Source organism: Chelmon rostratus, chromosome 17 (assembly GCF_017976325.1).
Source record: "Chelmon rostratus isolate fCheRos1 chromosome 17, fCheRos1.pri, whole genome shotgun sequence".
NCBI classification, from domain to species: Eukaryota; Metazoa; Chordata; class Actinopteri; order Chaetodontiformes; family Chaetodontidae; genus Chelmon; species Chelmon rostratus.
Window position 1 is genome coordinate 8,236,129 of NC_055674.1, and position 27,748 is coordinate 8,263,876.

The 27,748-nt window shown below is 42.6% G+C and overlaps 1 protein-coding gene across 2 annotated transcripts in view; it reads right to left on the bottom strand.

Annotated features, from left to right (window-relative positions):
* The window catches only part of olfm2a (olfactomedin 2a), a 42,604-nt gene extending 18,034 nt beyond the window's left edge, over positions 1–24,570 (bottom strand). The window contains exon 1 of one of the 2 annotated variants that reach the window (XM_041957102.1): positions 24,226–24,570. In XM_041957102.1, coding sequence (XP_041813036.1) covers positions 24,226–24,282 — 57 coding nt within the window. In that variant the 5' untranslated portion in view covers positions 24,283–24,570. Of the gene's footprint in view, positions 1–3,523; positions 3,668–24,225 lie in introns of those variants that run through there. The other variant, XM_041957101.1, reaches the window with a different exon arrangement.
* Between the last annotated feature and the right edge of the window lie 3,178 nt (positions 24,571–27,748).

Genomic DNA, 27,748 nt, shown 5'->3' on the forward strand with positions numbered 1-27,748 from the left:
GCAGTTCCTCCAGCAGACAGGAGGGTTATTATCATAGTGAGATATCTGACAGGGTGTAATAAAACACCTTATCAGGTTTTTCCATCCAAACTCTGTCCATTCTGGCTCTTTTTTCTTCTATGCTGATGACACACGACATAATGTCTCATTCTCAATTTTTTCAAGCTGACTATACTACATTAAATAAAGATATATATTACACATCAATAGCTCCTCCTCCTAAATGTGGGCTAAAATTGAAGTTGTTATTTTATGGTGATTAACGTGTTGTAAAAGCAGTGCCATGGTGACATTTCTTTTGCTATTAAACCTGTATCCAAGATTTTAGGTGTTCCCCACTTAAGTAGTGTTAGTGAAATCTGACTCTGCCTATCGCCCTTTCACACTGAGAAGATTATTCACACCCCTCTAATGCTGCTTGGACTACTTAGTGGTGTGAAACTGTGTGAAATGTGTTTAACTGCAACCTCAATTCCAAAAACGTTGGGAAGCTGTGTAAAATATAAATTAAACAGAATGTAATCATTGCCAATCATTTTTAATTGAACTGTTGGAAATGATTGTGTTTTTATTTACATTGTACACAGTGTGCCAACTTTTTCAACAGGCAGGTATCATATGCTTCATTTTTCACCTGAGCTGATTAAATGAGATTACTTTCCTATCCATTTTAGAGCTTGTCTTTAATTTTTTTTTAATTATAACCAAGGCACTGAATGATAAAGCACTTATATAGAATGTATTACAGAGCTTTTGAAATTATATGTTACTTCACAGCCCCTGAGGTCACCAAAGGGCTTTTAGCACTGCCACCATCCATGATGAAAGACTACAGGGGACAAAGCATCTACACATAAAACCTAAACCAGTTTTAAACAGGTTTACTGCTAATGCTGCTGAATGTGGCAATGTATCCAAGCCTTTATATCTGCCTGAGTACAACCAAATAACTAACTACAAAATCAATGCCACATTTACCTTTATCGTTCACACCATTTATTTTCTTGCTCCTGTACTTTAACACACAGCACTTTATAAGCACTGTTCTTGAAAAGTGTTTACAAATCTGTTTACAGATTAGTGATACATTTCTTATTCCACAATTACATGAAAGATTTTGTATGTGTACAGCCTGGCAAGTCTACAGTTTATCTCGGCTTGACCATACTGTAGCCACACCAGTTCCATGTAAGTGTAAGAGTTCCAGGGTCTCTTCCGCTCATTAAGGAACATGGTTTTGCACTATCCAGATGTGTACAAGCATCCAGGCAGTGTTGTGCTACGTGCCATCACAGAAAGGCCCATACAAACTCAGTCAGCTGTATTCTTGGATCAGCTGGTTAGAAGACGGGCACAGAAAGCAAGTGAAGCAGACTTTGAAAACCGCTCTGAGCTGGGAGAATATGGGACGCGGCATGCATGGGTGCCAGGGTGGGGAGCAGCCATGCAATGGCCAGTGGCACACTAGCACTGCAGTGTCACAAGACTGAAGCTAGATGGTCTTTGATTAGAGCTCTAAACATTGTGTGAGTCATGACTGCTTCCAAGATCATCACAGGCAAATGTCTCATCAATAGTGATGGGACTTGGAGGCGAGGTTTTACATTAAAGTTTTATTCGCTGCCATTGTTTATGAGGGGAGATTATTTCTGTCTCAAAGCGAGGACATTTCCCATCACAACAGACTGTTATACTGTAATAATTCCTGGCACCATCAAACTGGCTCATCAGTTTTGATGAAACTTTGATGAAATGAACTTCAATAGCAGCATTTCTTCCTCCACTGGTTGTGAATGAAGGTTGCCTGAAAGAAAATATCCACTCATAACTATGTATAATATTCTATTGTATCTAGTCTTTTGAAATGCAAATGAAAAGGCTTCCAGTCATGAGTCTTGATTTGAATGAGTTTACTGAAAAAAAAAAAAAAAAAAAAAAAGACTGGCTACATTTTTTTGATTCCCCTTGACCCTCAGCAGGAGAAGCAGATACAGAAAATAAATGGCTGGCATATCCAGACCGTACTCCCCACAGAAAGGTGGGTGTTGATAGGATTATAGAATTAAGTACTGTAAATAATTCAAACATGCCTTACACTCTGGCACTGCTACAGAGATTAGATTGTGATTTTACTTTAATCCTGTCCTCAATATTACATACTGAGGAACATTAATGCTATAGGAAAGATGAAAAAGGAAAAAAAAATGGTTTTGCTAGGTGCATGCCATTTTCCCAATGTTACCATGTGCATGTTATTTGTCCAAAGAAAACATTTCAACCTGCCAGCTCACTGCAGCGTTAAGGAGACATAAAGAGGGAAATTGATGTTTTAATGAACTGTTATAAATTATAAAACCCTTCCTCAAACAGATGGACCTTCACCCCCGAGACAAGAACGCCTAAACATACTCAGAGTACATATTTAAGCACACAAACATACACACATACACATGCAGGCGCACACGCACACACACATATCCAGATGGTCGCAGATCTCTTGGGACGTTCAATTTCATTCAATCATTTTCAACTAACCAAGGCATTTGCTTAATGGGTAAGGTGCAATAAAAACACACTCAGGATAGAGGCAAAGGCAATTATTAACCGCTGATGAACCAGAAAATGTCTAATTCATTCGCCTGCATGATAGTTCTCATTGTCTCTTACCAACCATTAGTAGGCTAAGAGACGTATAACTTTCTTATTTCTCCATGTGTGCATTAAACAGAACAAATGCTTCTCTTTAAACCTAAATTTAAATTGTAAATTATGACAAAAAAATTAACCAAAACAGCGTTTTTAGTTGCAAAACACCTCCGCTGCCCTTTCTATATGTACTGTATGACCTCCCTGCATGAAGCCAGGGAGAGGAGGACCGAGATGATTTAGCGCGAAGGAGAAAGAAGACGTACTCAAAACTGTAACATTGTCTCAACCTCTCTGTCTTCCCCATCACCTCTGAATCTGAGCACCATCCTTTCCAGCCTGGAGGTGACTGACAGATGGGATCAGCCTGAACATCACTCAGAAGAGCTCTCTACCTCCTGTCACCCCGGCAAAAACATATGATTTACCCCGGCCGTCCACGCTGCATCCTCCGCCTCTCACCATCACTCACAGTCAAGAGCCCACAGTTCAGCATCATTATACTTAATGTGACTCACACATAAACATGTGCATCATTCATGTTTGGTTGAAAAATTGCTCTCACATGCATGTCTACCTCCATCATCTCTCTCTTATTAATACAACATAGCCCTTGAGACAGGCTCTCAAAGTCCAGCTCCCATCTGGACACCCCCCTCTGAAACCACTCAACTGTTTCTGTAGTTAATCGTATAAACACACGCTAACTCAGATTCTGGTATCTTTGAAATTCTTCACTATGTCGCTCTGTCTTCTGCTGTGTCACTCTTTTAAATCTGTCGTTTTCTCTCCCTTTCTTGCATTCACGACAAGAGCATGCATGAACAAGTACAGTGCTCACACACAGTCACAGAAAAGCAAAGAAAGTCATACGCACGCTGACAATCCGCTCCGAGGTGCCCCCTCTGGAGATGGTGGTCCCGTTGAGTCCCACCAGAGAGGGCAGAGTCTGAGACATCCAGTTGGTCACCATGGCCATGGTGCTGAGCACTGCCCCGATCTTTAACATGGGAACGCTCATGTTTGCTTCCTGTGGGGCCCCGGCCCAAACGGCCCTACAGCCAGCCCTGCCCTGCCCTGGACCTCGGTTCCGGTCAACCCCTCTCTGCTCCAGACAGCCTAGGCAGGGAACCAGCCAGTCAGCTTCTGCCAAAGCCTGAGCAGCAGCAGAGCCCCCAGAGCTCGCAAAGCACAGTTACCAGACTCACACACCACTGGCTCAGTCAAAGGGACAGCCAGAGACCGGTTAGAAGAGAGCAGCTCACATCCAGCAGCATCACGCTGGAATCTTCCCTCTCAAAGTGACTGCCTCAGCCTCACCCCCTCCCTCTCTCTCACTCCTTTTCCCTCTCTCTCTCACTTCCACACTCTCCCCTAGTCTCTCCCTTTCTCTCTCTCCCTCCCTCCCTCTCCCTTACCCTCTCTTCCTCAAGATGCAGAGCTGCGCATTGGCTGCCTCTCTGTCTCATCCCCTCCCTATCAGCCTCTGCTCTCTCCTTGCCAGCCCTGTTTTGCATGCATGTATCCATTCTTTTCCTTTCCTCTCTTTCTCTGACATTTGGCTGTTCTTTTATGACTCACATCTTGGCGTGTGTGTGTGCACACACATTTGTGATGTGTGGAGATCAGAGAGACTGATTTCAGAGGGTTGATCTGTGCCTCTGTTATGTGACATGTGTGTGCCCAGGGCATCCTAGGCACAGTAGACTGTCCTACAGACTCATCACACTGTCTGTACTGGATGGAGGCTATACAGGGGTGGGTGGGTAGATGTAAGGTTGGCCAGAGGCTCATGAGGGAAGACATGGGCAGATGGTTTAGTGAGGCATTAAGGTGGGAGAGAATCCAGGTGCTCCAGCCCATGGCTGCTTTGACAGCTTATCCATCATTCTGCTTCATGACATATCCTAAATCAGGCTGTAGTTTGCACTTTCAGAGTATCTTACCAACTCCACTCTGCCTGAGGCAAAACCACATCAACATAGTCAGTTACAATGTCTTCTTGACACTAGTGTGTAAAATGTTGCTGATACTCAAAAAAGTAGCATGATTGCAAATTTGGATGAAGACTGTAAATGTAAAATGAAAATGATGGAATCATGGTTTGTTGTAGGTTAAAGCTATCAATACATTTTGAATGTAAAGCTGATAAATCCAGGTCGGATTTGTCCATACCTGGCTGGTATAGCTTGCTTCCCCCGAATAAGGGGGATTAGAGGTTATTTTTCAAGTGCTATATATATATTTTTTTACCATTGTTGTATTGCTATAATCTGGCTTTAGCTTTCAGCACAATCATAGCGGGTAAGGTAGCGTCAGATATCACAGCAATCGCTTCGCTGCAAATTTGGTGACATTGCACCTTGGGGACTATGCCTCAAGCCTGATTTGAGTTTATTTCAGGATAGACTCCAGACGTGTTCTGAAGTTTAGATCGACCCTTTGGATGTGGGGTGTGTATTTTTGCTCCAAATCATAGCTGTCTGTATTTGCCACTCATATCTGGAGGGTGTCTAAAATTTGTTCTTGAAGCTTGAAGCCTCTCCTTGCAATAATTTCCGGCAAGGTACTGGGCCACTGGCAGTGTCACGCTGGGTCCTAAACAGCCATGCATAATGATGACAGAATGGCCAGCTCAGACAAAACGGCCAGGTCATCTCCATTTCTTGCCTGGTTCCTGGTCTGCTGACTTATTCATTTTGTCAGCCATTGATGGGCTCCCCTCCCCACCCACTCACATTGGGTGAGTGATACGGGCTCCTCTGTGCAGGGTGTACTGTGAAGTGATATGAGAAGAGACAGCTTTCTGAGCCCCATCCAAAAAATGTCAGCCCTCCTCAGCTCACCTGCTGGCTCCCACGACAGGCTCGCTATGTTGGTGCCTCTATTTTTGCAGCAAGACTGCCCCCGTGTGGTCACCAGTGGAAAAGCAGCCAACACGCAGCCAGGGAGTTAGCCAGCGCCTGTCGACGGTGTTATGCAAAACTGAACCTGGTGACAGGTAGTTGTCACTTTATGAGAATGTGTCAAGGAGATGTAAGAGGAGAGGTGGCAGCACAGTTTAGAATCACACTGTTCCATCTCCAACAGCAGCCAAAAAAGGTTCAATGCCAAGTAATAACCAGCACAAACACACTGCTGGTTTCTTAGTGTGCCAAGGGTCCAGGGGCATGCTGGGAACAGACTGGTGCCAAGTATCAAATCACATATCTCAACTTATTACATTTGACATGCGATTCAGTATTTACCAAACAGCTGATTTAGTTCTACCACTGAAGTAAGCATATCTAATCAATCAATATACTGTAATGTATTCAGAAGGAAATTATATATTTAAAAGCAGCATTTTATTGCATGTGTTTTTTTCTCGCAAGTTTTGTGTGGGTTTGGAAAACTATGACTAAGTAATGTGCCTGGCAATATACTGTATTTCCTTTAATGCACCGTCTAAAGAGAATGCAGTAATTGTCATATTCACAGGGTGGCAGCAAAGATTTAAACTTGGATATCGACGTCCTTTACTCTTGTATCTGTGTTTTGCCAACCTCCTGTATACAGATTATTTTCTCGTTTTCTTCCAATGGCTCCAGTTTGCCTGCCAAATATGTGCCTAAATGCAAAGACAGCAAACAAACACACGCACACACACACACACACACACACACACACACACACACACACACACAAACACACACACTCTCTACCCTCTTTGATATAGTGCATTACCTTGCCCCTACCAGACTACTTCTGTCATCCGCACTGCATGTCTTACCCCTCACCTTAATGATTAATGACAACCCTTTCATGATTTTAAAGTTTTAATAATACAACATATTTACATTTTACTTTCATTTATTAACTGAATCCCAATCTGAAATGTCCTGTCTGAAACATTTTTAAAAATAGATTTTAGTACAAAATAAAAAGTAATATACTGTATGTTTTATGTTTTAATTTTATTTTTACCTGTTTATACAGAGCCAGTGAAGGGCCATTTTCTGCCTGGTGATCTGAGTCTCTGGAACCTGGGGAGCGCCCTTGGGGAGCCCCTCCTGATCCTCTTTGCTCTGTCACTGTGCACCTATCCCCCATCACTTAACCTTACACTGACCACACCTGACTGGGTCTGTTAAACGTTCTATTTTTTATCTCTTTAATAAGATGTCTTGTCATTAGACGAGTTTTAGATTTTTTTTTTTTACCTGTGCTCACCACAAACCACAGCAGGATGTAGTCTGACCTTTTCTTAACCTAAAACCAATTCTCCATCCTTACAGAGCCCTAATAGCTGTTTGATAACAACGGACGAGCCAGAATGTCCTCATTTTTCAAAAATATCATCAGATAAAACTCAAATTGGCCCCTTACAATGTGTTTGTGTGTGTGTGTGTGTGTGTGTGTCATTGTTTTCATGTTTTGCTTTCTAATAATCACAGAATGAATATTTTCCGATTTTAGAATAACCCAAACTGTCTTGTTGTGGTAATTAAATGAACAAAGATTCTGATATAATAATTATCAATAGTCAGCAGACATAAAGCAGTCTCAGCTAGTTACTATGGGGACTGCGGTCATGTACATAAAGATTAAAATAGAGCAAGATTTAGATTAGACAGAAAGAAAGATCTCATGGATAATTCTGCATTTAGTCTCTTAGCTCTCTTTATTCTCTTTGTTCTTTAGCTTGCATTCTTATTTTGTAATATGAGAGTGCACAAGTATTCTCTTTTTAGTTTCTACCATATGCATGCTGCACCTGAAGCCAGAGAGAAACTCTCACTTCATGTCTTCTTTCATAGGTTTTCACCTTTGCATCCCTTTTCTTCTATTTAAACGCACCTTTTAATCAGAGACCATTGGAAATAACTTATGGATTTGCTTTAGTTGTGTTCAGTGGAGCACCCCTGAATTTTTCCAAATTTAAAATGCGCCTCACAGAGTGCGGGTCAGATGCCATCTTTTGTAAAGTGATGGCCCAAATAAAGGACGGGAATAATAAGTGTGATGAGGACAATCTGCCATACCTCAAAGAATCCCAGGCTCTGCCAATCATCTGTCTAATCAGAGAGTCTGTTGGCAGAACAAGCTTTCATTAAATATTATCTAGAGAGGAAGTCAGCCATTTAACCTGTATTAATTTAATCCTTTTTGATTAATTTTCACAGCCATTCCTCATAATTTCCACTCTAATAATTGGCCAGCCTCATTTCGCTGCTACTCTGCTGTGTCATTATCTCCAATTCTCCATCACCTCTCTGTTGTTCTTCTTCTCTGTGAATTTTATTTAGCCTTTAACTCCTCTCACTCTCTCAGTCTCCCCGTTGTCTCTCTTGGCCCCTCTGGCAATGTGAAAAAATGGCATCATATCATGTGTTTCTCCTTTACCCTGCATGTGTCTTTTCTGCTTTTACTATTTCTGTCCTGAGCTCATACATTTTCACTGGTGATCTTAGCTGCCTTGTCGCATGCTGGACTCAGATTTGCACTAAATATTGTAGATATAATACTGTGGAACATCTACAAGCACATGTCATGCAGCTTTTTGGTGCCTCCACACAGACATGCAAACATAGCCTTGTGCTTTATCATATAAACATCTAAAAAAAATCCACTCTGCTCTTAGCCTGTGGGCGTGCTCTATAAAGGGCATTTTTAATCAGTTCAAATGGTGAAAATCTCCACCAACTGCAAAAATGGCAGCACACCCATTGATGGCAGTATAGCGCTACAAAGCCCTGAGGTCACAGGGACAAGCTCTGGGTGAGATAACAATACTGGGGAGGAGAAAGCACAACACTAGCCACATTCTCACTGAGCACAAACACAAAGCCAGCTACAGATTCACAGCCGAAATACAGGACCAAATTACACCTCAGTTAATTACACAGTCCTGCTTCGTAATGATGCAGAGCTGTTTTGACTGAGGCAGCGATGCTGCACACAAAACCGAGCCCCCGCCCGAGCTCCAGAAGATGCTGGAGTCATCGGGGGTCTAAGAATACTGGCTATTTTTCTGAGTCATAATTCATTAATTAGATGATGGACATGGAGGCCCACTGCCTTCTAAATATATCAAGATCAAAATCAGCTTAAACAAAGTGTGACCTCATTACCATGGCAACTATTTAAATGGCATAAATAGGCTGCACCCCAGGGTTCAGGCAAGCAAACAGTGGTGTGCTTTCAACAAGGAGTCTTTAATCTATTAACGGCTCCTGTGGGCCTTTGATTAAGGAAACTCATCCGGGCTTTTACATTTTATAGTAGCTACTGAGACCACAGGGGGACTATAGAGTACACATGCATCGACCCCTGCATGCATAAAGTGCAGAGAACACATCCTATCGAGTTGAATATGTTCAATAATTCAAGCAGTGAGCATTCAGCAGAAATGAAGTAGGACCTCTGTCCCGCGGAAGCAACTGACAGTATATGAATCATGACATGGTGATGCATGAAGACATGGCATCAGAGTTGATAACCTTGCATGTTCATCTTGCATGAGCACAGCTTTGCAAGATTAGGCACTATAATCTCCTAAAGACAATAACTTTTTATTAGAATGTTTAGTGCATTTATCTTCGAGACCTACAGTATGTGTGTTTTTATGGGCATTCATGAAAAGCTTGTGTGTTCAAATGTCTCGATTTGTGTGTTTACATGTGCACGCATAGATTTGTTTGTGTGTGTTAGTGCTTCTCTGTATTTGTGTCCACTTGCATGAGCTACGCCTTCTCTCCACTGAGCTGTGAAATGTCTACAATACCCTCTAATGGTGGTTGCCACAGTGTTGTGTGAGAGACCCAGTTGAGCTGTGACATGCACGTAATATACAGAATCTCGGTCACTATTGTACGAAGCAAAAGTAAGAAACAAACAGTGCCGCTGCCTGTGGCTCAACCCAATAGTGCTTAAGTATAACAATAGCTGTTAACAGGTGAGAATCTGTCCTTCCAGTGGGAAAGCGTGAGAAAGAAAATCAATGCAGTAAGTGTGTCTGCCTGGCTGTATTGACTGTAACACACCTACAATACCCTGCGGTGAGTCCATCCATTGTCTTTACAGAGTAACAAGTAGAGTCCATCTAATCAGCCCACACTGTCGACAAGGAGACGCATTCATAATACACTACCATTCAAGAAACCTGTTATATTGATGTTTTTTGCCTTTCCTTTAAAAATGCCTGTTTTAACTAAGTTAAAAACAGTGTAATTCAGGCACCAAATGTATTATTTATATTTGACATGGTTTGGCCCGCAAAAAAGAATAATTAAAGGATTAAAACTTCCATTCAGTGAATGCTCCCACAGTGTTGCATGACAAGGGAGAACATCGTTGTAACCATTTTAACCCAAATACTCTTCAGCTTTGAATGTTTTCCAGTCCAGAAAATCACAAGTGATCCTAGATCATTATTGAACCACAACGGTGCAAGCTCAAAATATTTTGGGATATTTTGGGTTTTCCTTTGGGCCCTCTACAGTCAAGCTTGTTATAGGCATTATTGTGCACTTGACACTGAAACACTGAAGCTGTTCCTATTAAATTTAAATCTGTATCTGATTTTGACTCCAAGCTTCCAATTTATTTTTACCAATCTTTGTCTCTGTCTGCCCTTTCAATTGTCAGTCTGGTTAAACCTTTGTACAGCAATTTGTTCTCCATGCACAAAACACTGCTTTTTTTTGCAAAGCTGAGGCTGAAAGTTTGAAAGACCATTCAAAAATATGGAGTAGTCCTCTCAGCCATCTGATTGTACCAAATCAAGCTTTTGTGAGATTCCCAACTTTTGAACTGTATACCAGAAGTCAAGGTTGCAGATCAGAGACTCATACCAGGCTCTTAAAATTCAATGTAATGAATTAGCCTCACAAAATGCTCTACTTGCAAAGTGGCACTGATTTAACAACAATAAAGACAAAAGTATACATTGTTATTTATAGGATATTTGGTATGAATGGATGGCTGAATATCAGATGGCTCAATCAGGGACGAGCAGGGTGCCACATTTTGCCTGTGGCTTGCTAAAGAAAAGGCTTGATCAAAGCAATAGACAAGAACTATATGCGGCAATCAGCTGCCATGCATTCTGCAGCGCAGCATGGCTCTTTCCACTGTTCTGCACCTACTCAAGCCAACAGTACCAGCTGAATACGACTCAGTGTAGCACTTCCTGTGGTAAATGTGCCCAGTTGAATTGCCCACACACACACACACACACACACACACACACACACAGACACACAGACACACAGAGGCACTCACACATACACACATGCATACGGACAGGCAGTCACACACACAATTACTATGATCATTTCCTGGCTCCATGACCTGATTACCAATGTCCCACAAAACTCACCCTTTTCTGGATCTGACAGCAGAAAGCCACTGCCACATCCTGACCTTTCCTCCCACCCAGCTAATCAAACATTCTCTCTGTTGCGTAGGGAAATCTATTCCTGTAAATGGAGTAATTACTGACAGTAAATTGGGAGCCTTCAGCCCAGCAGAAAGGTAGCTGAGGCTCAAAGAAAGCCGGCTAATTGAGACTGCCCCCCATGGTCATTCGCCTCTTCAAAACGCCCATCACTGAACTTGTGGTGCTGGCCTTCTCACTATCACCCACAATAATTGAGTTTTTTCATCCAGATGGTAACTCGTCTACGGCTGAATGCTGGCAAACACATATTTTAGCAGCTTTCATAGCAGCTCAGTTTTAGATAGCACAACTGGTAAAAACCCAATATATTTTGCCATGCTAATATTACAAATCTATATTAGGCCTCGATGAAGGATATTACTTTTGCTGCTGAGAGCATTTTTGAATATGCCCTGCTGAAGTGCCATTCCATGGTCTTATTACTGTTCTGGCAAAGTGCTTTGTTTCATCATTGACGTATTCATCTTGATCTGCAGAAGAGCTGAGAGCCAATCTTAGATGCCATGCACCTAGTGTCTTGTTAGATTGTTAGACTAAAGAGGCAACCAGTGGACAAAGTACCTGCGTTTTCTCATCTGCTCTCTGTCTGAGTGATTGTTTGCAAATATCACGCAGTCACAGAGTCAAAGTATCACCATGATTAGCTGATCACTGTGGCAGGTTTCAGAAGGGGAAAATAAGAATAACACAAGAGATAGACAAAAAGGTTCGAGAAGAGACTGTGATGTAGAGAGAGGGAGAGACAGCGAGAGAAACTGAAAAAGAGAGAAAAGGATGGTGATGCATTTGAAACTCCCTGAGGTGATGAATTTACATCTTGTCTGTTTTCTGCCACGTCGGCAACAGCGAAACTAACAGGACCAGAGAGAAGTGGTGAGGTCCTGCCAATTACAATCTGGTTGACTGAGAGTTTGCAGCAGCCAATTGTAAAAAAAAAAAAAAAAACATTGACATGGTCAGGGGCAAACAATGAGCAGAACCCATCAGCTATAACTGTATATTCGCAATGAAATGACAGAACCAGCCTGCAGTCTTCTGTCCAGCTTCTTTGTCAGAGCTCACACTGAATCCTCCATTGGTCTCCTCTGTCTTCAGGTCATTAATGCTCAGAGAAGCTGTAACATTTAATTAGGGACACATTATTAGTACAGCACAGGCACAGTGTGCAGTGGAGAGAAATCCCAAAACAGCCCCTAACTGAATATTACATTTACAGCCACATGGAGTTATGGGCAAAAATGGTTAGGAGAAACTTGTAGATAAACAAATTAGCTTGTCACTGTGTGCTTTAATGGAGTTTTGCCTTGCTGGTGGAAAGAGTAGAAGGAATTATTAGCCTAAATAAACAGTCTTGTGTTAGCCCGTGTTACTTGTACCTTCCCTCAATACCTTGCCGATGGTCCCAGCCACACAATCTGCAAAATCTCGGTTGAACTGTCAAAATGAGGAGCCACTGATCCGCTCAGTGATTAAACAAATAAACAGATAGGAAAATATCAACAAACGGGAGAAAACGAGCATACAGAGCAAAAACGAGAGGGATGTACACTGAATGTTATTAAGGGGTAATATTCTGTGCAGTTAGCCGAGTGTGAGATGAGAAGTATTGTGAGTGGGAAGATGCTGGTGGGAGGAAGAAGGAGAGGTAGGCCGTAATGGTGAAGCGTGGCCATAGAGCCTGGTGCTTCACCACAGGGGGTTGCACTGGATCGTCAGGCTGCCTCTCTCAGCATTAGATGCAATATTCAGCAGGTACAAGGCAATGTAGTGACATGTCCTGCATTACTATCTGAATTCAGCTCTTCCCTCAAAATGTGTATTCCACGGTGAGATGTGTGTATGCTTGGGAATATGTGAGTTTATGTGTGGGTTATACACAGACAAACGGTTGCTGTGTGGATTTTTATATAAACAGGATGTCTGCTTCTTTGTCTGCAAGATTCCAGTTGATGCAGGATGTTGAGCGGCACACTCTTCACTCTGAGCACGGCGCAGATCTACGGTGCTTAATGATGATATTTGTGAGTGCAGCCTGGGAGACATGATATCAGAAAGGCCATCCCTTACATTAATATTCCATGCAGCACAAAGAGGGAATGGGAGGTGATTTTCCCCTTAAGGACACGCTTCCTTTCCCAATCATTAACATAAATATTTTCATTTTCTATCTTTAAGACATGGCAGTCTGCGGCTCCACATTGCTCATTCCTCCTGGGACGTATCATTGTTGACTATTGCCTGATTGCCTCGGGTAAAATGGACAAGAACGCATCCAAAATAAGATCCTACCTCAAAGCATTGGAGATTAGAATGACAGAAATATCCTTTAATAATGATATTGAGAATGTAAACCTTTCTGACACCCACAGATTAAATCACTAATTTAAAATGTTTAATGACACCAATGCAAGGGCCCACCTCTGTACAAGAACTGTGTGTTTATGTCAATCTGAAAAGCAACGGCTTATGTGTAAGGAGGCTCTACACCCTTGTCCCTTGCAGTAATAATCTGACAATTTTTTAATTTCCTCTTGATGTTCTCCATTTATTGGCACTTTCCTGCATCGTACCCACACACTTGTTTCACGGTGTAAATTCATCCTATGGTATCTAATATTATGCACAGGTACAAATCAGTTTGAGCTGAGTCTCACTGTTCCCATTTAATAGAGTTGTTTAGGGCTGTTTGGGTAAGATCAACACAGATTTAGGCACGGCAGCTGCAGATATCGATCCAGAACATACCAAGTAGAAAAATATGCCTGACAAGTGAGAAGTACTCTTCTCTGAAGATCCCTGCACCAGCTCACTGCATGCTGTTACTTTCACTGAGAGGAGTAAGAGATGAGAGCTGGGCCTGAGAGGGCCGGTAGCCTGAGGCACTAAGGCTTAAAGAGAGAGACCTCTCCTGAATACCTATTCATCACATCACCATTAGTGTGGCAGAAGCACTCAGCTCTGCTGCTCAAAAATATAACGAGAATTACTGCATTAGATCCAATACTATAGCATGGTCTGGCATGATAGGACTATCATAGATGCATTATATACAGCCGAGCTGAGTCTTAAACCTGCCTCCTTTTCTCACCCTGTCATGCAGAGTGATGCAGACACATATACTGTAGCTACACATCCGCATGCACACAAACTCAGTATAGTAGATAAGCAAGTACAGACTCTAATCATCATGAGAGCAGGTTTTTATCAGAGCATGACGTTTCTTTTCCCCCCTCCCACGGAAATGCCATTCTAGATCATTTTCTTCTCTCATCTTGTCTGTCAAGACTTTATCCTTTCTTCCTGATGCTTCCGGCCTCTCTCTTGCCAGAGCGACAGGATGCACATGCCATTGTTTTGTCATGGTCACGGCCGTATTGATTAAGCAATGTGGAGCTAATTAAGGACAATCTGCAAGGAGTGTCAGTGCCAGTGAGGGGAATAAAATCATGGTGACGGAGCGATAGGCCTCTAATTATTATTCTCCTTTTGGTTTGGATGGGAGAGATAATAACCCTGCAGGCACAGTCGGCAGGCACAGTCGGAAGGCACTCTCTCTGTCTATTTCTCCTGCCCGCAATCTCCAATTTTCATTTCCACTCCACTATGTCTTTTCCTCTTTCTCTCTTTCACTCTCACTCACATCCAAGCCATGCTGCTCAGCTACTCCACTGGGCACTAATTCAAACCCAGACCACATCCTCCAACTTTGTACTCTGACACTGCCCACCAACCCTGATCACTACAGCATCTTAAGTTCACGGCATCTGTCTTCAGCGTGTGTGTGTGTGAGGTGTTTATTTGCAATGCACACATACTGAAACCTTTTCAATAATACAAGAGGTTTAACATCATTTTGATGCACATATGCACACCCAGTGCCAAGCGTATTACTTGGTGACTGAAGGGGCAAATTGATGCTTTCTGTAGTAGAAGATAGTAGAAATACATTTTGTTCTTTGTACAGGCTGTTTTTGTGTGTGAGGCTGCAGATTATTGGAAAGAGAAAGCGAATAAGTGTTAGACTGAGAACTTCAGGGCACGCTCAAGGCCATTGATCCAAAAGCATGTTTTGTTTGTTTGTTCTTATGCTCCAAATAATCAAACGGATCTAATGAGCAATGGATTCATGGTACTGCTGAATACACGGGGCTCATTTTAAGAAAAGTTCCTCTCCACTAATACGCTTATCTAAATCCGAGCCTTCTGATCTATGAAAAATTAATGAAAAAGTCAGCGTGTTACATCATTTCCCTCCAATTTTGTGTAATCCATCAAAGCTAGATCAAATTTCTTTCAGTAAATGTCATCAATGCTGGAGATGTAATTCCATTTTACTTTTTCTTTAACATGATACATACTTAGTTCCCAGTCAGCAAAATATGTATATACGATATATATATACGATGTGGCATTCACATCCAGTGTTGCACGCTATGGTGTCTGTGTGTTTTGTAGACTTGGAAAAATCCCAGGGGTTTAGAACCAGGCAACATAATGTAATGTAAGCTGCTGTTCCTTCTACTGGAGCATCTTGTTATCTCCCCTCTCCTACATGTAGTGTATCTCTAACAAAGGACCTCTCTTTCCTGCTCACCGAGGGGCTGCAGAGAGCAGCCCTGCCAGCCTGCTTGATATGCAGCAGTGTCTGGTAGCTGCTGGGCTCCCACGCCTCCCTGACTGGAGCCTTTAAGCCTTGGCGCAGTCAGAGAGAGCCTCCCTCATCAATGGCCCTACTGAGTGGCTGTGACAGTGCCACGCGGAAAACACATCGATTAAATGGTTCCTCTTGCCACCCGTTTCTGACGCGCCACATCGCTCTCATCCTTCGTTCCCCAAAATGAAAGCCCCGCAATTGAGTTAGCTTTCAACATGGGAGGCAATGCTGTCACACTCACACATGGCGGCGAGGAGAAGATACTCTGGAATAGAGGTAGCAACGATCATGTGAAATAGGAGGAGGGGGAGGCGAGGTAGAAAAAGAGAAAAAGGCGTAGTACAGTCTAAAGGCTTCAACCAAGATTTACTTTTTTACCCTCTCATTCAGTGTCAGATGCTGCAAGAACTCTAAACTCCATAACGTGAATGTGAGAAAGCTGCAATTAACTGGGGCTTTTCGAAGGGACAACTGCGCTGTGTAAAATCTCTGACTAAGAATCTGACATGAAAACCAAACCTTTTTAAAGGGAACAAGATTTCCTGGGAGAGTGGCATGCTGTCCAGCCATGTGATCAAGCAGGTGGAGGCAGAATCTGTCCGACGTTTGAGACTGCGTTACACTCTCTGATATGGGATATGTGTCCTCCGATAAAAGCGAAGAGATGTGAAGAGCACCGTTCAAGTAGCAGCTTGCCCAATCTGCTCAGTCTTATGAAAGCTTTTGTATCAGAGCGGGAAGAGGAGCTCTAGGCGCAACAGCCATATTTATATTCCAATCTTCTACACAGAAACCCACATTGCCAGGCTCATAAAAGATTCATCGAGCAGGGGAAAGCAAGGTCGTACAGAAAACTGGTCAGGAGGTGCCTACTGCAATGCAAAAAAGAGCACATGGACTAAAAAAAAAAAAAAAATCATTGGCTGAGTCCCATGGTGGCAGTTACTAGGGTAACATGCGTTGTTACCCTTATTGGTGGTGGCAGCACTGACCAGATGACCAAGCACGTCTGTGCTCTAATTGGCATCTGTCACTCACACTACAGCCATGTTTGTGGATATCGATTCAATGCGTCGTTTGGCTCTTTGTCTGTTGTGGATCCCATGGCTGACATGTTTGTGAACTAGAGAGCAAAGGGGAGGGAGAGAGGGAGACAAAGAAATTGTGTGTGCGAAGGAGAGTGTGTGCATGCGCGTGCGTGTGTGTGCCTGTTCTGGGTGTTGTCAGAGAAATGTCACTCTTGCTTAGAGTCACAGACATAAACCTCTGGGAGTCCTGCACCCTCCAGCACACTCACACAGAAGGAAAGAGAGAAAGTGGGAGAGGGAATGCGATATAGGGATGATATTCATCCCACCAGTCAAGCTGATCCTTCCATACACCGTTGACAGCGAGCATACAAATGACATCCTATACGTCATGTGAGCGCACTTAATATTTTGGGAAATTATTTTTGCATCAGTCAGTCATTGTGAAATTGTCTGGAAGAGAGAATTAGGGTCAAAAAGGGACACCACAGGGCTCCGGGGACACATGTAAATCTACTTTTCCTTCATCCTGCATGTATAAAAAAGTAATCAGTCCCTGAGTGTACAGCTGGCTGCTGGTTAGCTGCCAGGTTAACCATGTCTGTATAAATGAGAAAGCTCTAACAACTGTATTTAGTCCTCAGTCCCAAAAGACCTCAAAGACCTTTCTAATGACGATTATGAGCTGCCCTAGAGTCAGCCAGCTCAGTCCATGGGATTGCTAATGGTCATTTTAGGCCAGCAGGCCGCTGGGTTTTCAACAAGACAGAAAACAGCATCAGAGGTCGTTCAGAGTCCATACAACCCTGGAGCATAAGTAGTGGTCAGTCTGTGGCTCTGAATGAGTAAGTGGTCATTTAAAACATGAACAAAATACCAAGGTTACCACACTTTCCTACCTGACTTTGACAATCCCAGTTTTAAGCCAGAGCATCCCTCACTCTTTGCAGTGTGTGCAAAATACTTAAAATCCCATTGTTGCAACAAAAGACGTCAGTCAGTGGGGATTTAGGGGCATTGTGACATTTAGTCTAAAATGCTGATATGAAAATCAATAGAATACCAATGAATACATCATATACAGTATTATGGCCTGCAGTTGTTGTTTTGTTTGTTTTTTTAATATGCTGCGTGGAGTTAAGATCACAGTTTTGTGTCAGAGAGGTCATGCGTGTTTGTGTATGTACACATGCATCAAAGGGCACTCCAGTTGGAAAGGTAAGACCATGCTGACACAGTGTCTCTACCTCAGGGTCCGACCATGACAGGGACACAGTGTTAGTCTGACAGTCAGGCCAGTGACCTCGCATGCTTCTCTACCTGGCAGTCCATCTGTTAACCAATTACCACACAGACCGATGCCTGCCTTCGTGCCTCATCCAAGGCAGTAAAATCAGTCACCCATTTCACCCTGGTCCGCACCGCAAAAAAGCTCACTGCCATCATCACACGGTAATATCACCCCTCTGTGAGTCATTTAGAACCGCATTTAGAAAACTGACCCAGAAACAGGTAAGTCGTCATCAAAAACCAAACCACTCACACAGGCACACAGACCTCCCTGTCCAAAAAAACCCCACACATGTTAACCAGCCCTTCCTTAATCTACCACACAGAGACGCACTTTGTTTGTTTCACACTTTAAAGTAAACTTCAAACCAGTGAACCTTAACCTTAAAATAAAGTCTTATCCCAAAAAAAAAAATGGTTGACCTTTGAAAGACCAGATTTGTGTTCTAAGATGGGAGGTGAGTCCCCACAATGTCACTGTGTGTACAGATTGTTTGTTTCTAAAAACACATGCACACATGCACAGACTCGGCTCCGATGATGAAGCAGAAGGCTACATGAAAGCACATCAAACATTAAGATGAGAGAGTGAACAGTGGACAGCACAAAGGCTCAATAGCTCTCTGTGCTCCGGACCCCTTTCTCAAGTCCTGTCTCTTTTATGAAACAGATCTCTTTACAGCGGTACGATTCTGACTCACACAATGTCGTATCATCATTGTGCACTGATTCGAGCTCTGCCCTAATCAGTCATGACACAAGCACATACTATTCAATCTCTTCAAGCAGCCCCGAATCAAGCATAATGCAACCTCATTATCTGTGGCTGATTGTGAAGCAGCACCTCTGTATATTAATGGGGAGTGCATGAAGGTGGACTCGCCCACATAGTGCTAGACATGATTGTTAGTGACTGACAGGCAACAGAGAAATTAGGTCATGTGGGTTATCTTATTTTACACAGCAAGAAACACACAGACGCTTAAATATTATTGACATTTATCGGGAAAATGTGGCTCGTATTATTATAGGTATACTAGTCTACTTCACATTGCTACATGAGAAAATTAATGCCATGTGAACCACATGCAAAACGTGTAATGGTGTCATATTAGATTTAAAGTTGTGTCTGTGTGCTGCAGCTTGCCCTTCCCTGGGCTGGTGTGGCCGTGTTAGTCATTCAGACAAGCAGTGGACCTGTTGTAGCATAGCAAGGTGATTTTAACAGTTCAGTGTGTGTCTTTGTATCTCACTGGCAGATTTACACCCCTGCTCCTGCAGCTTTTCATTGCTTTAATTCTCTGTGTGGAGGTTAGGCTGCTGCTTGGCAGAGCACACTCTGTCCAGCCTGCTACCACAGTGTCCTTCCTCTTGGGAAATGTAGACTCACATCTTTGCTCCTATTTGACTGTCATCCAGGTGTACGGACTTTTTCCTCAATATTTATGAAAGCCTTTCACAGGTATGTTCACTGATAATAGGGGAAGAGGGAATTTTTTTTTTGCAAAGTATTTTTTACAAGGCTTGACAAGCTTCAATGTTTTGGTAAGACTGCTGGGTAATATGCTTTTGGCGTGGGGACAGGGACAGACATTTACCACAAGTGACTCCATTATACTCATGTCTGGGGGAGGGCTTTTATTGTGATCGTGCTGCTTTGCTCTCATTGGACTGGCACCAGGAAAAGAGATTTTTGGCCAGAGGGTCACTGCCAGGTCTGTGGACTGTTTAAAGCTGTCTCGATTGGACATTAGCCAGCCCCAGCTGTTTGTCCTGCCTGACTCTGATTGAGCTGAGGTCTGTCCTTGTTGTCCTCACATGTAGAGACACTGCAGATAGCGTTAGCATTAGGTCAGCTAATTGCTTTGCATCCCTTTGCCTTCTTTTGTTTTGTGTCAGACCGAATATATGTTGTTAATAATACTGCCATAAAGTTAATAGAGTCTTCTTAGTATGGCATTATCATAGCTTGTTTCATTTGTGCCAATAAAACCATCTGAATTCAGTGACACTTATATTACAGCACTAAAGTACTGTATAATTAGCTCAATGTAAATAAACTAAATTGTGCCAAATGATGTTTTAAACAGCAACATGATTTACAAGTGCTCGTTCCTTTACAGGACTTGTCTTTTAGCTATAAATCGACTCCGGCTGGGAGAGTTTCTGGCGCAATCATCACACCAATCTAGAATGAGGAAACAGAACTTAACAAGGTCCTAAATGGTAGCCTGTTCTAACTGATTGTTTATCGTGATCCCTGGTGAGAGAAAGGATCAAGTAAATTACTGAAAAATCTAGCCAATTGCTTACACAAGCTTCTGTCTCCCTCTTTGAGAATGGCAAGCAATTAGGTTTTTCCCATCACTGCACTTGGTGTTTGAACAGAAAAACACCAAAGCAAGCGTTCATTTCACTCTCCATCACTCTCAACCATGCTTGCGTTGGGAGTCTTCGAGGCCAGACATCTTAAACCAATAACTGTATTCCCCTCGCACTCTCCTGCTCCAGTGGGACCCCAACAAAAAATGTTTGCCTCCAAACCTGAATGTGAATCTTTCAAGTACATGAAACAATCCATATTCTCGACAACTTAAGCAGAAATTGAACAGCTGCCGAAAACGAAACAATGAAATCTTTTGTCCCCTTGAACAATATTACCTTTCTCCTCAGTCAGGCTCCAGCAAGCTTTTTAAATCAGTTTGATGGCTAGACAGGGATACTCATGGAACTGTCATATTTGTGATCAGCAAACACGTACCTGATATTATTCAAAGTCTTTGTTTTCAGCAAAGAAGTTATATTTATTCATGAAGATTCAGGGCAACTGTCACCAACCCGATTCAAAGTTACCTCATTTGTGATAAAAATCCACTGACACTGAATTTTCTTGTGCTCCTTGTTTGTCTGTGTTTAGCACACAAAAGAAATCTGATCATTTTGTAGTTCACATGACATTTAATTCACCACAGTAAGTCCAAATAGTACATATAGCAAACAGAGCATCTTCTATTTCAAAGATAAACTACACTGTGCATGAGAATTTCTGCTGTTGCACTAAATTTACATCCTGAGCGATCAATATTAAGCTATTAATATTAACCAGAGTAATGAAAAAGATACTGAATTTCACAGTAGAAAATGTTCTAATCCACATTTTGCCATATTGGTTCTAACTCCCCACTGATCATATGCATCTCATTGCATAGAGATGGTACAGCAGGTTGGCACCTTGTAGAATGAATGTCTTTAGGATAACAGTTAATTAAGCAAATTAAAAATTAGCCATTATATTCTAGATATTGTGAACCATTTTGAAAAAGTCACTTTTTGAAATTACGTTTGCTTAGAGCTGAGGCAATATGACTGCCCTGTTAAAGAGGAAGCCAAGTACAATACAGGTGCAATATACTATACTGTCTATGGGTGTGTAGTACATACATTACTTACAAATGCACACACACACATGCACACACCCACACGTACACACACACGGGCGAGCATGCATGCACGCACGCACGCATGCTCGCATACGTGTTTGTGTCACTTTATCCTGTCATGCATAGCTTGATCTGCACACCGTAGCAGCGTACATCTGTGCCAAGGTCAAGCAGGTGCCCATCTGTATCAGTAACACTAGGGACCCCTGAGCTTTATGGGTACTTAACAAACACATGCAGTGAACGAACACGTGCATCTGTCTCATTACAGCCCTCTAAATATTTCAAACAGGCCTGTGCTTAGACTGTGAGTGAAAATATGTGGATATCTCAACTCCACTGGTGTGAGTGTTAGCCTCATTGCAGTAGATACGCAAAAAGTCATCAATTCTTTATGTTGCCGTGCAATCTCAGGGAGGCGGGTGGCGTCATATTTTCCTTCAGACTTTTAAATATTTAATGTAAACACTTATAACAAATTGTCCCCCAAGGCCAATTACAGTATGAACCCACTGAAGATGCAGTAGAGATATGATAGTAAGTCATCAGCTACATTTTCAGTGTCACAGTGTTTCATAGTGACATTTATTTCTCTTCATTTATTAAAGAACATCCATAGCGCTGTGTTAATGTTTGCAGGACAGACAAGTTGTGTAATTCAGAATTTCTTTCTGAGGCGTTAGACTCAGTTATTAGATTAGGTTTTAGTCAGTCAGCTAAATTCCACTGTCATTAAATTAGTTATTAAGCAACAGGAAACGTAAAAACTAATTTAATTTGAACAAGGTTAAAGAGGTGCATGAACACGTCCTCATGGTTTTATTATGTGGTAGTCTGTAGCTTGGGACGTGCTCCACTTGAAATTAGAGGCCTGGAACCCCCTGCACCTTGTTTTATAGCACTCGAAATGATATCTGTTTGTTTTTCTTCTAGTACCATCCGTGCTGTAGGTGTTATGCTTTGAACATGACACACAGGTGTATGCACTGCCTGTTCAACAGCGGCCCTCCTGTAGGCTGAAAAAGCACTGTAGCTTCCACTTCTGTTAAAGGTCAACTGCAGTGTCCACCTGCTCTGTAGACATGACATATAAAACACTAACGCACGCAACATATGGCCTTTACTGCGTCTCCAGGTTACAGCATTAATTTTAACACGAGTTATATCTTAGTCTGAGAATTAGCAACAGTGGGCCACATCTCATTTGAATATATTAAATGTAATGACAGGCAGTGTGTAATCACAGGCAGTGGCCTTGCTCTGTGTAAAGTGTACCAACTCCAAAACATATACTAACTGTAGCAAACCGCATTATCCAGGGGCCTTACAGATTAAACAGCTGGGGCCCATGGAAGTCTTAATCCACAGGATCCCAATAGAGATCCCACTCACTGTTGTTTTTCATCTCTAACATCCTGTCCATATAAAATAGATTGTTCATATATTAATTGCTGTTCCATTTGTTTAGCTCCATTAAATGTTTTATTTTTAGTGTTGTTTTTGTGAGGCCCTGCGATCTGTCTGGTGGCCTCCGCCAAATGGTGATACTCACCGCCAACGTGCGAGGAGGCGCTGTCCGTGGTGCTAAATTGACTCAGACTGCTGTTTTTAACCGAAGGCGCGACACGGCGCTGTTCGTGGTCCTGAATACATGGCTTCATGGAGCTGAGGGTGCGAAAAGGCGCCGTCCAATATTCATGCCCCTTTTCCACTCCCGAGTAACAGACAGATTGTAGCTACTTTATCAGCAGACCTTACACTTTCTAAGCTGTCATGGGTTACGCACAACACTGCGTGCTGACCAGCTGAAGCCCCACAAGTTCAAAAGCTCCAGCCTTCACTGAAAGCTTTTCTGGGTCAAACAATTTACCAACCTTCACTTCAATTTACAACTGTCACATCAAAGCTCGTCATTTTTACCAAAGGGACACGTCTTTTCCAGAGTGTCATGCGCTACAGCACGCCACACACTCACACACGCATCACACATCTCCAGAATCTACAACCATTTGCTGGCGCTGGTCTGACACATTACTAATTACGCACGGCTTGTATTCACAGCCACAAATCGCACATAGATCTTGTAAACAAACTGTCGGTGTTGCCGTTCGTTGCTCGGTTCCTTCAGCTTCATCAGCGCAATGGTGTTTCGCGGGGAGCCCCTGGACCTCTCTGTCAGTGATGCAGAGGTAGATAGAAAGGTGTGTAAACAACGACCTCCGGGGCAGCAACTGCATCAGAGCTTCCAGAAATCAATTCCACTGCTTTACTTTCCCCTTTAAGACGCCGTCCTCATCGTGCAACCAGCATTTATTCCACTCATTGTGCTCTGCATTATATGTCATACCAAGATTTATGTCTTCAAATGTGAGAGTTCAATTACCGGCAAGAGAACCGAGTTCAGGCGGATTTACCGTCAACTGCGTCTCTGCTTATTGTCACATCTTCCCTCAACTTTCTACCTTCTCTTCAGTGCTTCTCATCAGGTTGCGCACCCTCAGAACCACAGCAATTCTCCTGTTTAATGCTGCCACATGCAAACAGTCTTCGCACAGACTTAAGATTATATTTCCCTCCCCTTAAACTGTGACACAGCCCTGATCAATGCGTTGGTTCTTAAATTACCCATATTTGACAATTCATGCACAGGCGGTCAGCACTGCTTCTGGAACTTTTCAACAATGCGTATTAATAGCGTGCAAGCGTTTGTGCCGGAGTCCTTACCTCACAGGGCATGACAGCTAACATCACAAGTAGAAACATAGCACTGAAGAGATGCATCCTAGCCGAAATGATAGCGTCCGAGCCGACACCAGTTCCTGCAGCTCCCCCCCGTTCTTGTCCCTTACTGGGGCGGTTTCTTCAGATACAGAGGGATTCCTTTAATGCTGTGTCGGCTGTGCGCCACCAACCTCATCACCAGGACGCACGGCAGCCCTCTCTGGCTCTGTTAAGCAACCCGTCTCTGTCTTCTGAGGAGTGGACTCTTTTGCGGGTAGCGAAAGCAAAAGCTCCAATCTCCCAGTGTGGAGAATTCCTCAGATGCTGTAATCGGGCGAAGAGGACGGACAGCGGTCCCCTCCGTCCTGCAAAATATCTGCGACTGAGCGAGAACAGCGGAGGAGAGTCGCAGAGGTTGGAAGGTGACTGCTGTGCTTGCAAGGTGCCGACGCTAGGAGCAGCACGTCTATGTGCAAGGAGCCCAGGCAAAGAAGTACCACTCTTTGACGCAGCCAAGCTTGGCCGTGCGTGTGCGTTTGTGTGTGTGTGTGTGTGTGTGTGTGTGTGTGTGTGTGTGTGTGAGAGAGAGAGAGAGAGAGCCCTTCTTGCACTGACAGTATTCCTGCTCCAGTGACTAAAGATACAACTAAGATAGATAGATAGATAGATAGATAGATAGATAGATAGATAGATAGATGATAGGTAGTGTCCACCACATTGACAGATACCTCAAGAGAGATCTGACATTTAGCTGACATTGATCACGTCTTCCTTCTTATAATCCCAATTGTGAATGAACTGTGTGCATTGTGAAAGATGGAGATAGTGACTGTCAGATCTACATTTACACCATCAATCCACCATTGACGCATATCCAATTAGAAGATGCCAAAATAGAGGGATTCTCTGGGGTTTAGGGAAATGAAAAAGATTATTCTTGCCCAGATTATAATAATCATAATAGATGTTATCAACTAAAAGAGATAATTAAATGATGGTTTGGCGTAAGTATGTCCCAGGCCAGGCGAGGTTGTCAGCGGTTGTGCACAATACCTCTGCATCTTTATTTGTGTGCTGACATGAATTGTGGCACAGAGATTGGATAGTGTGTGTCTGCAATTCCCACTGCCTTTTTTTTTTTTTTTTTTTTTTTTGGAGAGGCTGTGTTTGTAGCTTCTGGTGATCCTGAATTGGGTATGAAAAATATAACAGCATCTGCTGCCCATTCTATCCTCATTCTTTAATAATAGTTGAGCTTATAAAAACATTTTTCAAAGGCAAAATTCTCAACTCCCTTTAATGACTGACCAGAGTCAAGAAAGCTGAAAGCACAAAGACAGAACGTAAAAAGACACTGTTGCTGGGAGGAGTGTGTTGAGCCCTCCCACTCCATTTTGCTTGTAACAAATTCAAAGAGATTAAGCACCCTACAGCTGACAGAATGTGCCATAATTTGAGGGAAAATGGCCTGAGCAGATCCTTTGTGTATTAAGTGACAGATGGAACTCAATGGAGTGTTTTTAGGGTTGTTTAAAAGTAGCTGAATTCTGGTTGTGTTTAACATAGGAGACAAGTACAGTTTCTAAACACTGAATTTGTAAAAATCCAAGTCAGTTTTTACTCGGCCTGTATCTCAAGTTAGAGTTTCTATGTACTCAGATCTAATTGGATACATAAACACATTTTCTTGAAAAATATACTATAAAACCTCTTATTATAAAGCTGTGGGAGGGTGAAAGTTTTTGGAGTTTATCTTTATAGACAGTGACAAATCACACACTAGGACATACTGGACCGGAGGGCTCCTGTTGCTTCTACACAAGGTTTATTATTTTTTACCATTCATCATTTTCTTTTTTTCCTCAAAGGTCACCTATACTATATTTATTTTGCTGGTATAATTCAATAAAATATTTTCCTAGAGAACCCCCACCCGCCCGGCTCCAGTTTTTCATGGCTTTTAACACCTCGAGCAGTGGGATTAGTTCATGACACATTCAGAGAGGATTTTAGATCAGGCAGTGCAAGAGCTTGTGTCCCTGGCCTTGTATGGTTCAGCAGAGGGTTGACTTTCTCCACCCCTGCTGCTGCCCTCAGTGGCATGGTGCACACCCCTATATTTTCCCAGCAGGAGAAACCTTTTCTGTGCTGTTGTTTTCACTACATTTATTGTATTTTACTGTACAATCCTGGATTGTGCGTCTGCTCAGATACATACAGTAGAGCATGAGACTGAGAAGAAATAAAGAAGCCCAAGGCTGCCAGGGTGAGTAAAAGTGATGTTGAATCATTGCATGGGGTCAGAGGGCCAGTGTGTTTAATGGTCATGCTGTGGAAATACACTGTACTGACAGACTCCTCCCTTTTCCCAGTGGCTCTCTTCCAGCTTGAACCCCTGTTAGACTTTGGAGACCTAGGGCATTGAGGGAACTGGGTGAATGTTTCTGCGGTAATACAAACAAAGCATAAAGCAGAGCATGTAAAAGATGCAGCACTTTCCTTTTTTTGTTTTTTTTTATTATCCCTGAGTCATTCAAAGAAGGCCAAGAGGAAGGAGGAAATAGGCCTTCAGGGTGTGTCCTCTCATCCAGGCTTTCTGTCTCTCTATCTCTCCCCCTTCTCTCTCTCTCTCCCCTCTCTCTCTCTCTCTCTCTCTCATCTCTCTAAATCTATCTATCTATCAATCTATCTATCTATCTATCTATCTATCTGTTCCTGCCACCTTGAATATGACTGCACCGTTTAAGCAGATGTGGCACTAAAATCACCAGTCTTTCCATTTTTCCAGTCTGGACCTTTTTCTGCCTCTCTGAAGTCTCTCGTTCACCCTCATCATCTCTTGGGTGCCCTCAGTGTTTATGTTACTTGTTTAAATATGGTTGTTTGACTGCACTTATGTCTCCTGCTTTGTGACTTAATCTGTGATTTTTCTGTCTTTCTCTGTGTGAGTGTGTTGCTAAAATATTTGAGCCGATGCTACAACATATCTACTATTTTGAAGTGGCCTGAGGACTAAATTTAACAACCACCAGCAGCTCGGTGCTTCTGTGTGTGTCTCTGTGTGTGTCTCTGTGTGTGCGTGTGTGTGTGTGTGTGCGTGTGTGCGTGCGCGCATGTGCATGCTTTACTGTTTGTCTCTGACTGCCTACAGGCACTCTCTCAAAAGTTATGGTTCTTCAGCATTAAAACACAGCTGTTTAGATGTGACTTGCATTGTTGCATTGCATCATTATATAGACTTTCAATGTCCAGGAATTGATTCCTTTCCAATAAGTGGAATGTAAGAAAAAAATGTGTGAAACAACTGCAGTAAAGCGGAGGTGCTTAGTGTTTTGTTCATGGTTATAGTGAATGTCAGACAGGCAGAAAGGCCCAGTGAGTGACTAGATTGAAGATCATCACACAGACATTCTAACTGGATTTTATGAAGCTGGAGAACATGAGTTACTCTATCTATCTAGCAAACATTGCAGTCTGTCCTATAACAGAGTGTGTGGTTGTTATTGATCTTCATAATGTTACTGCT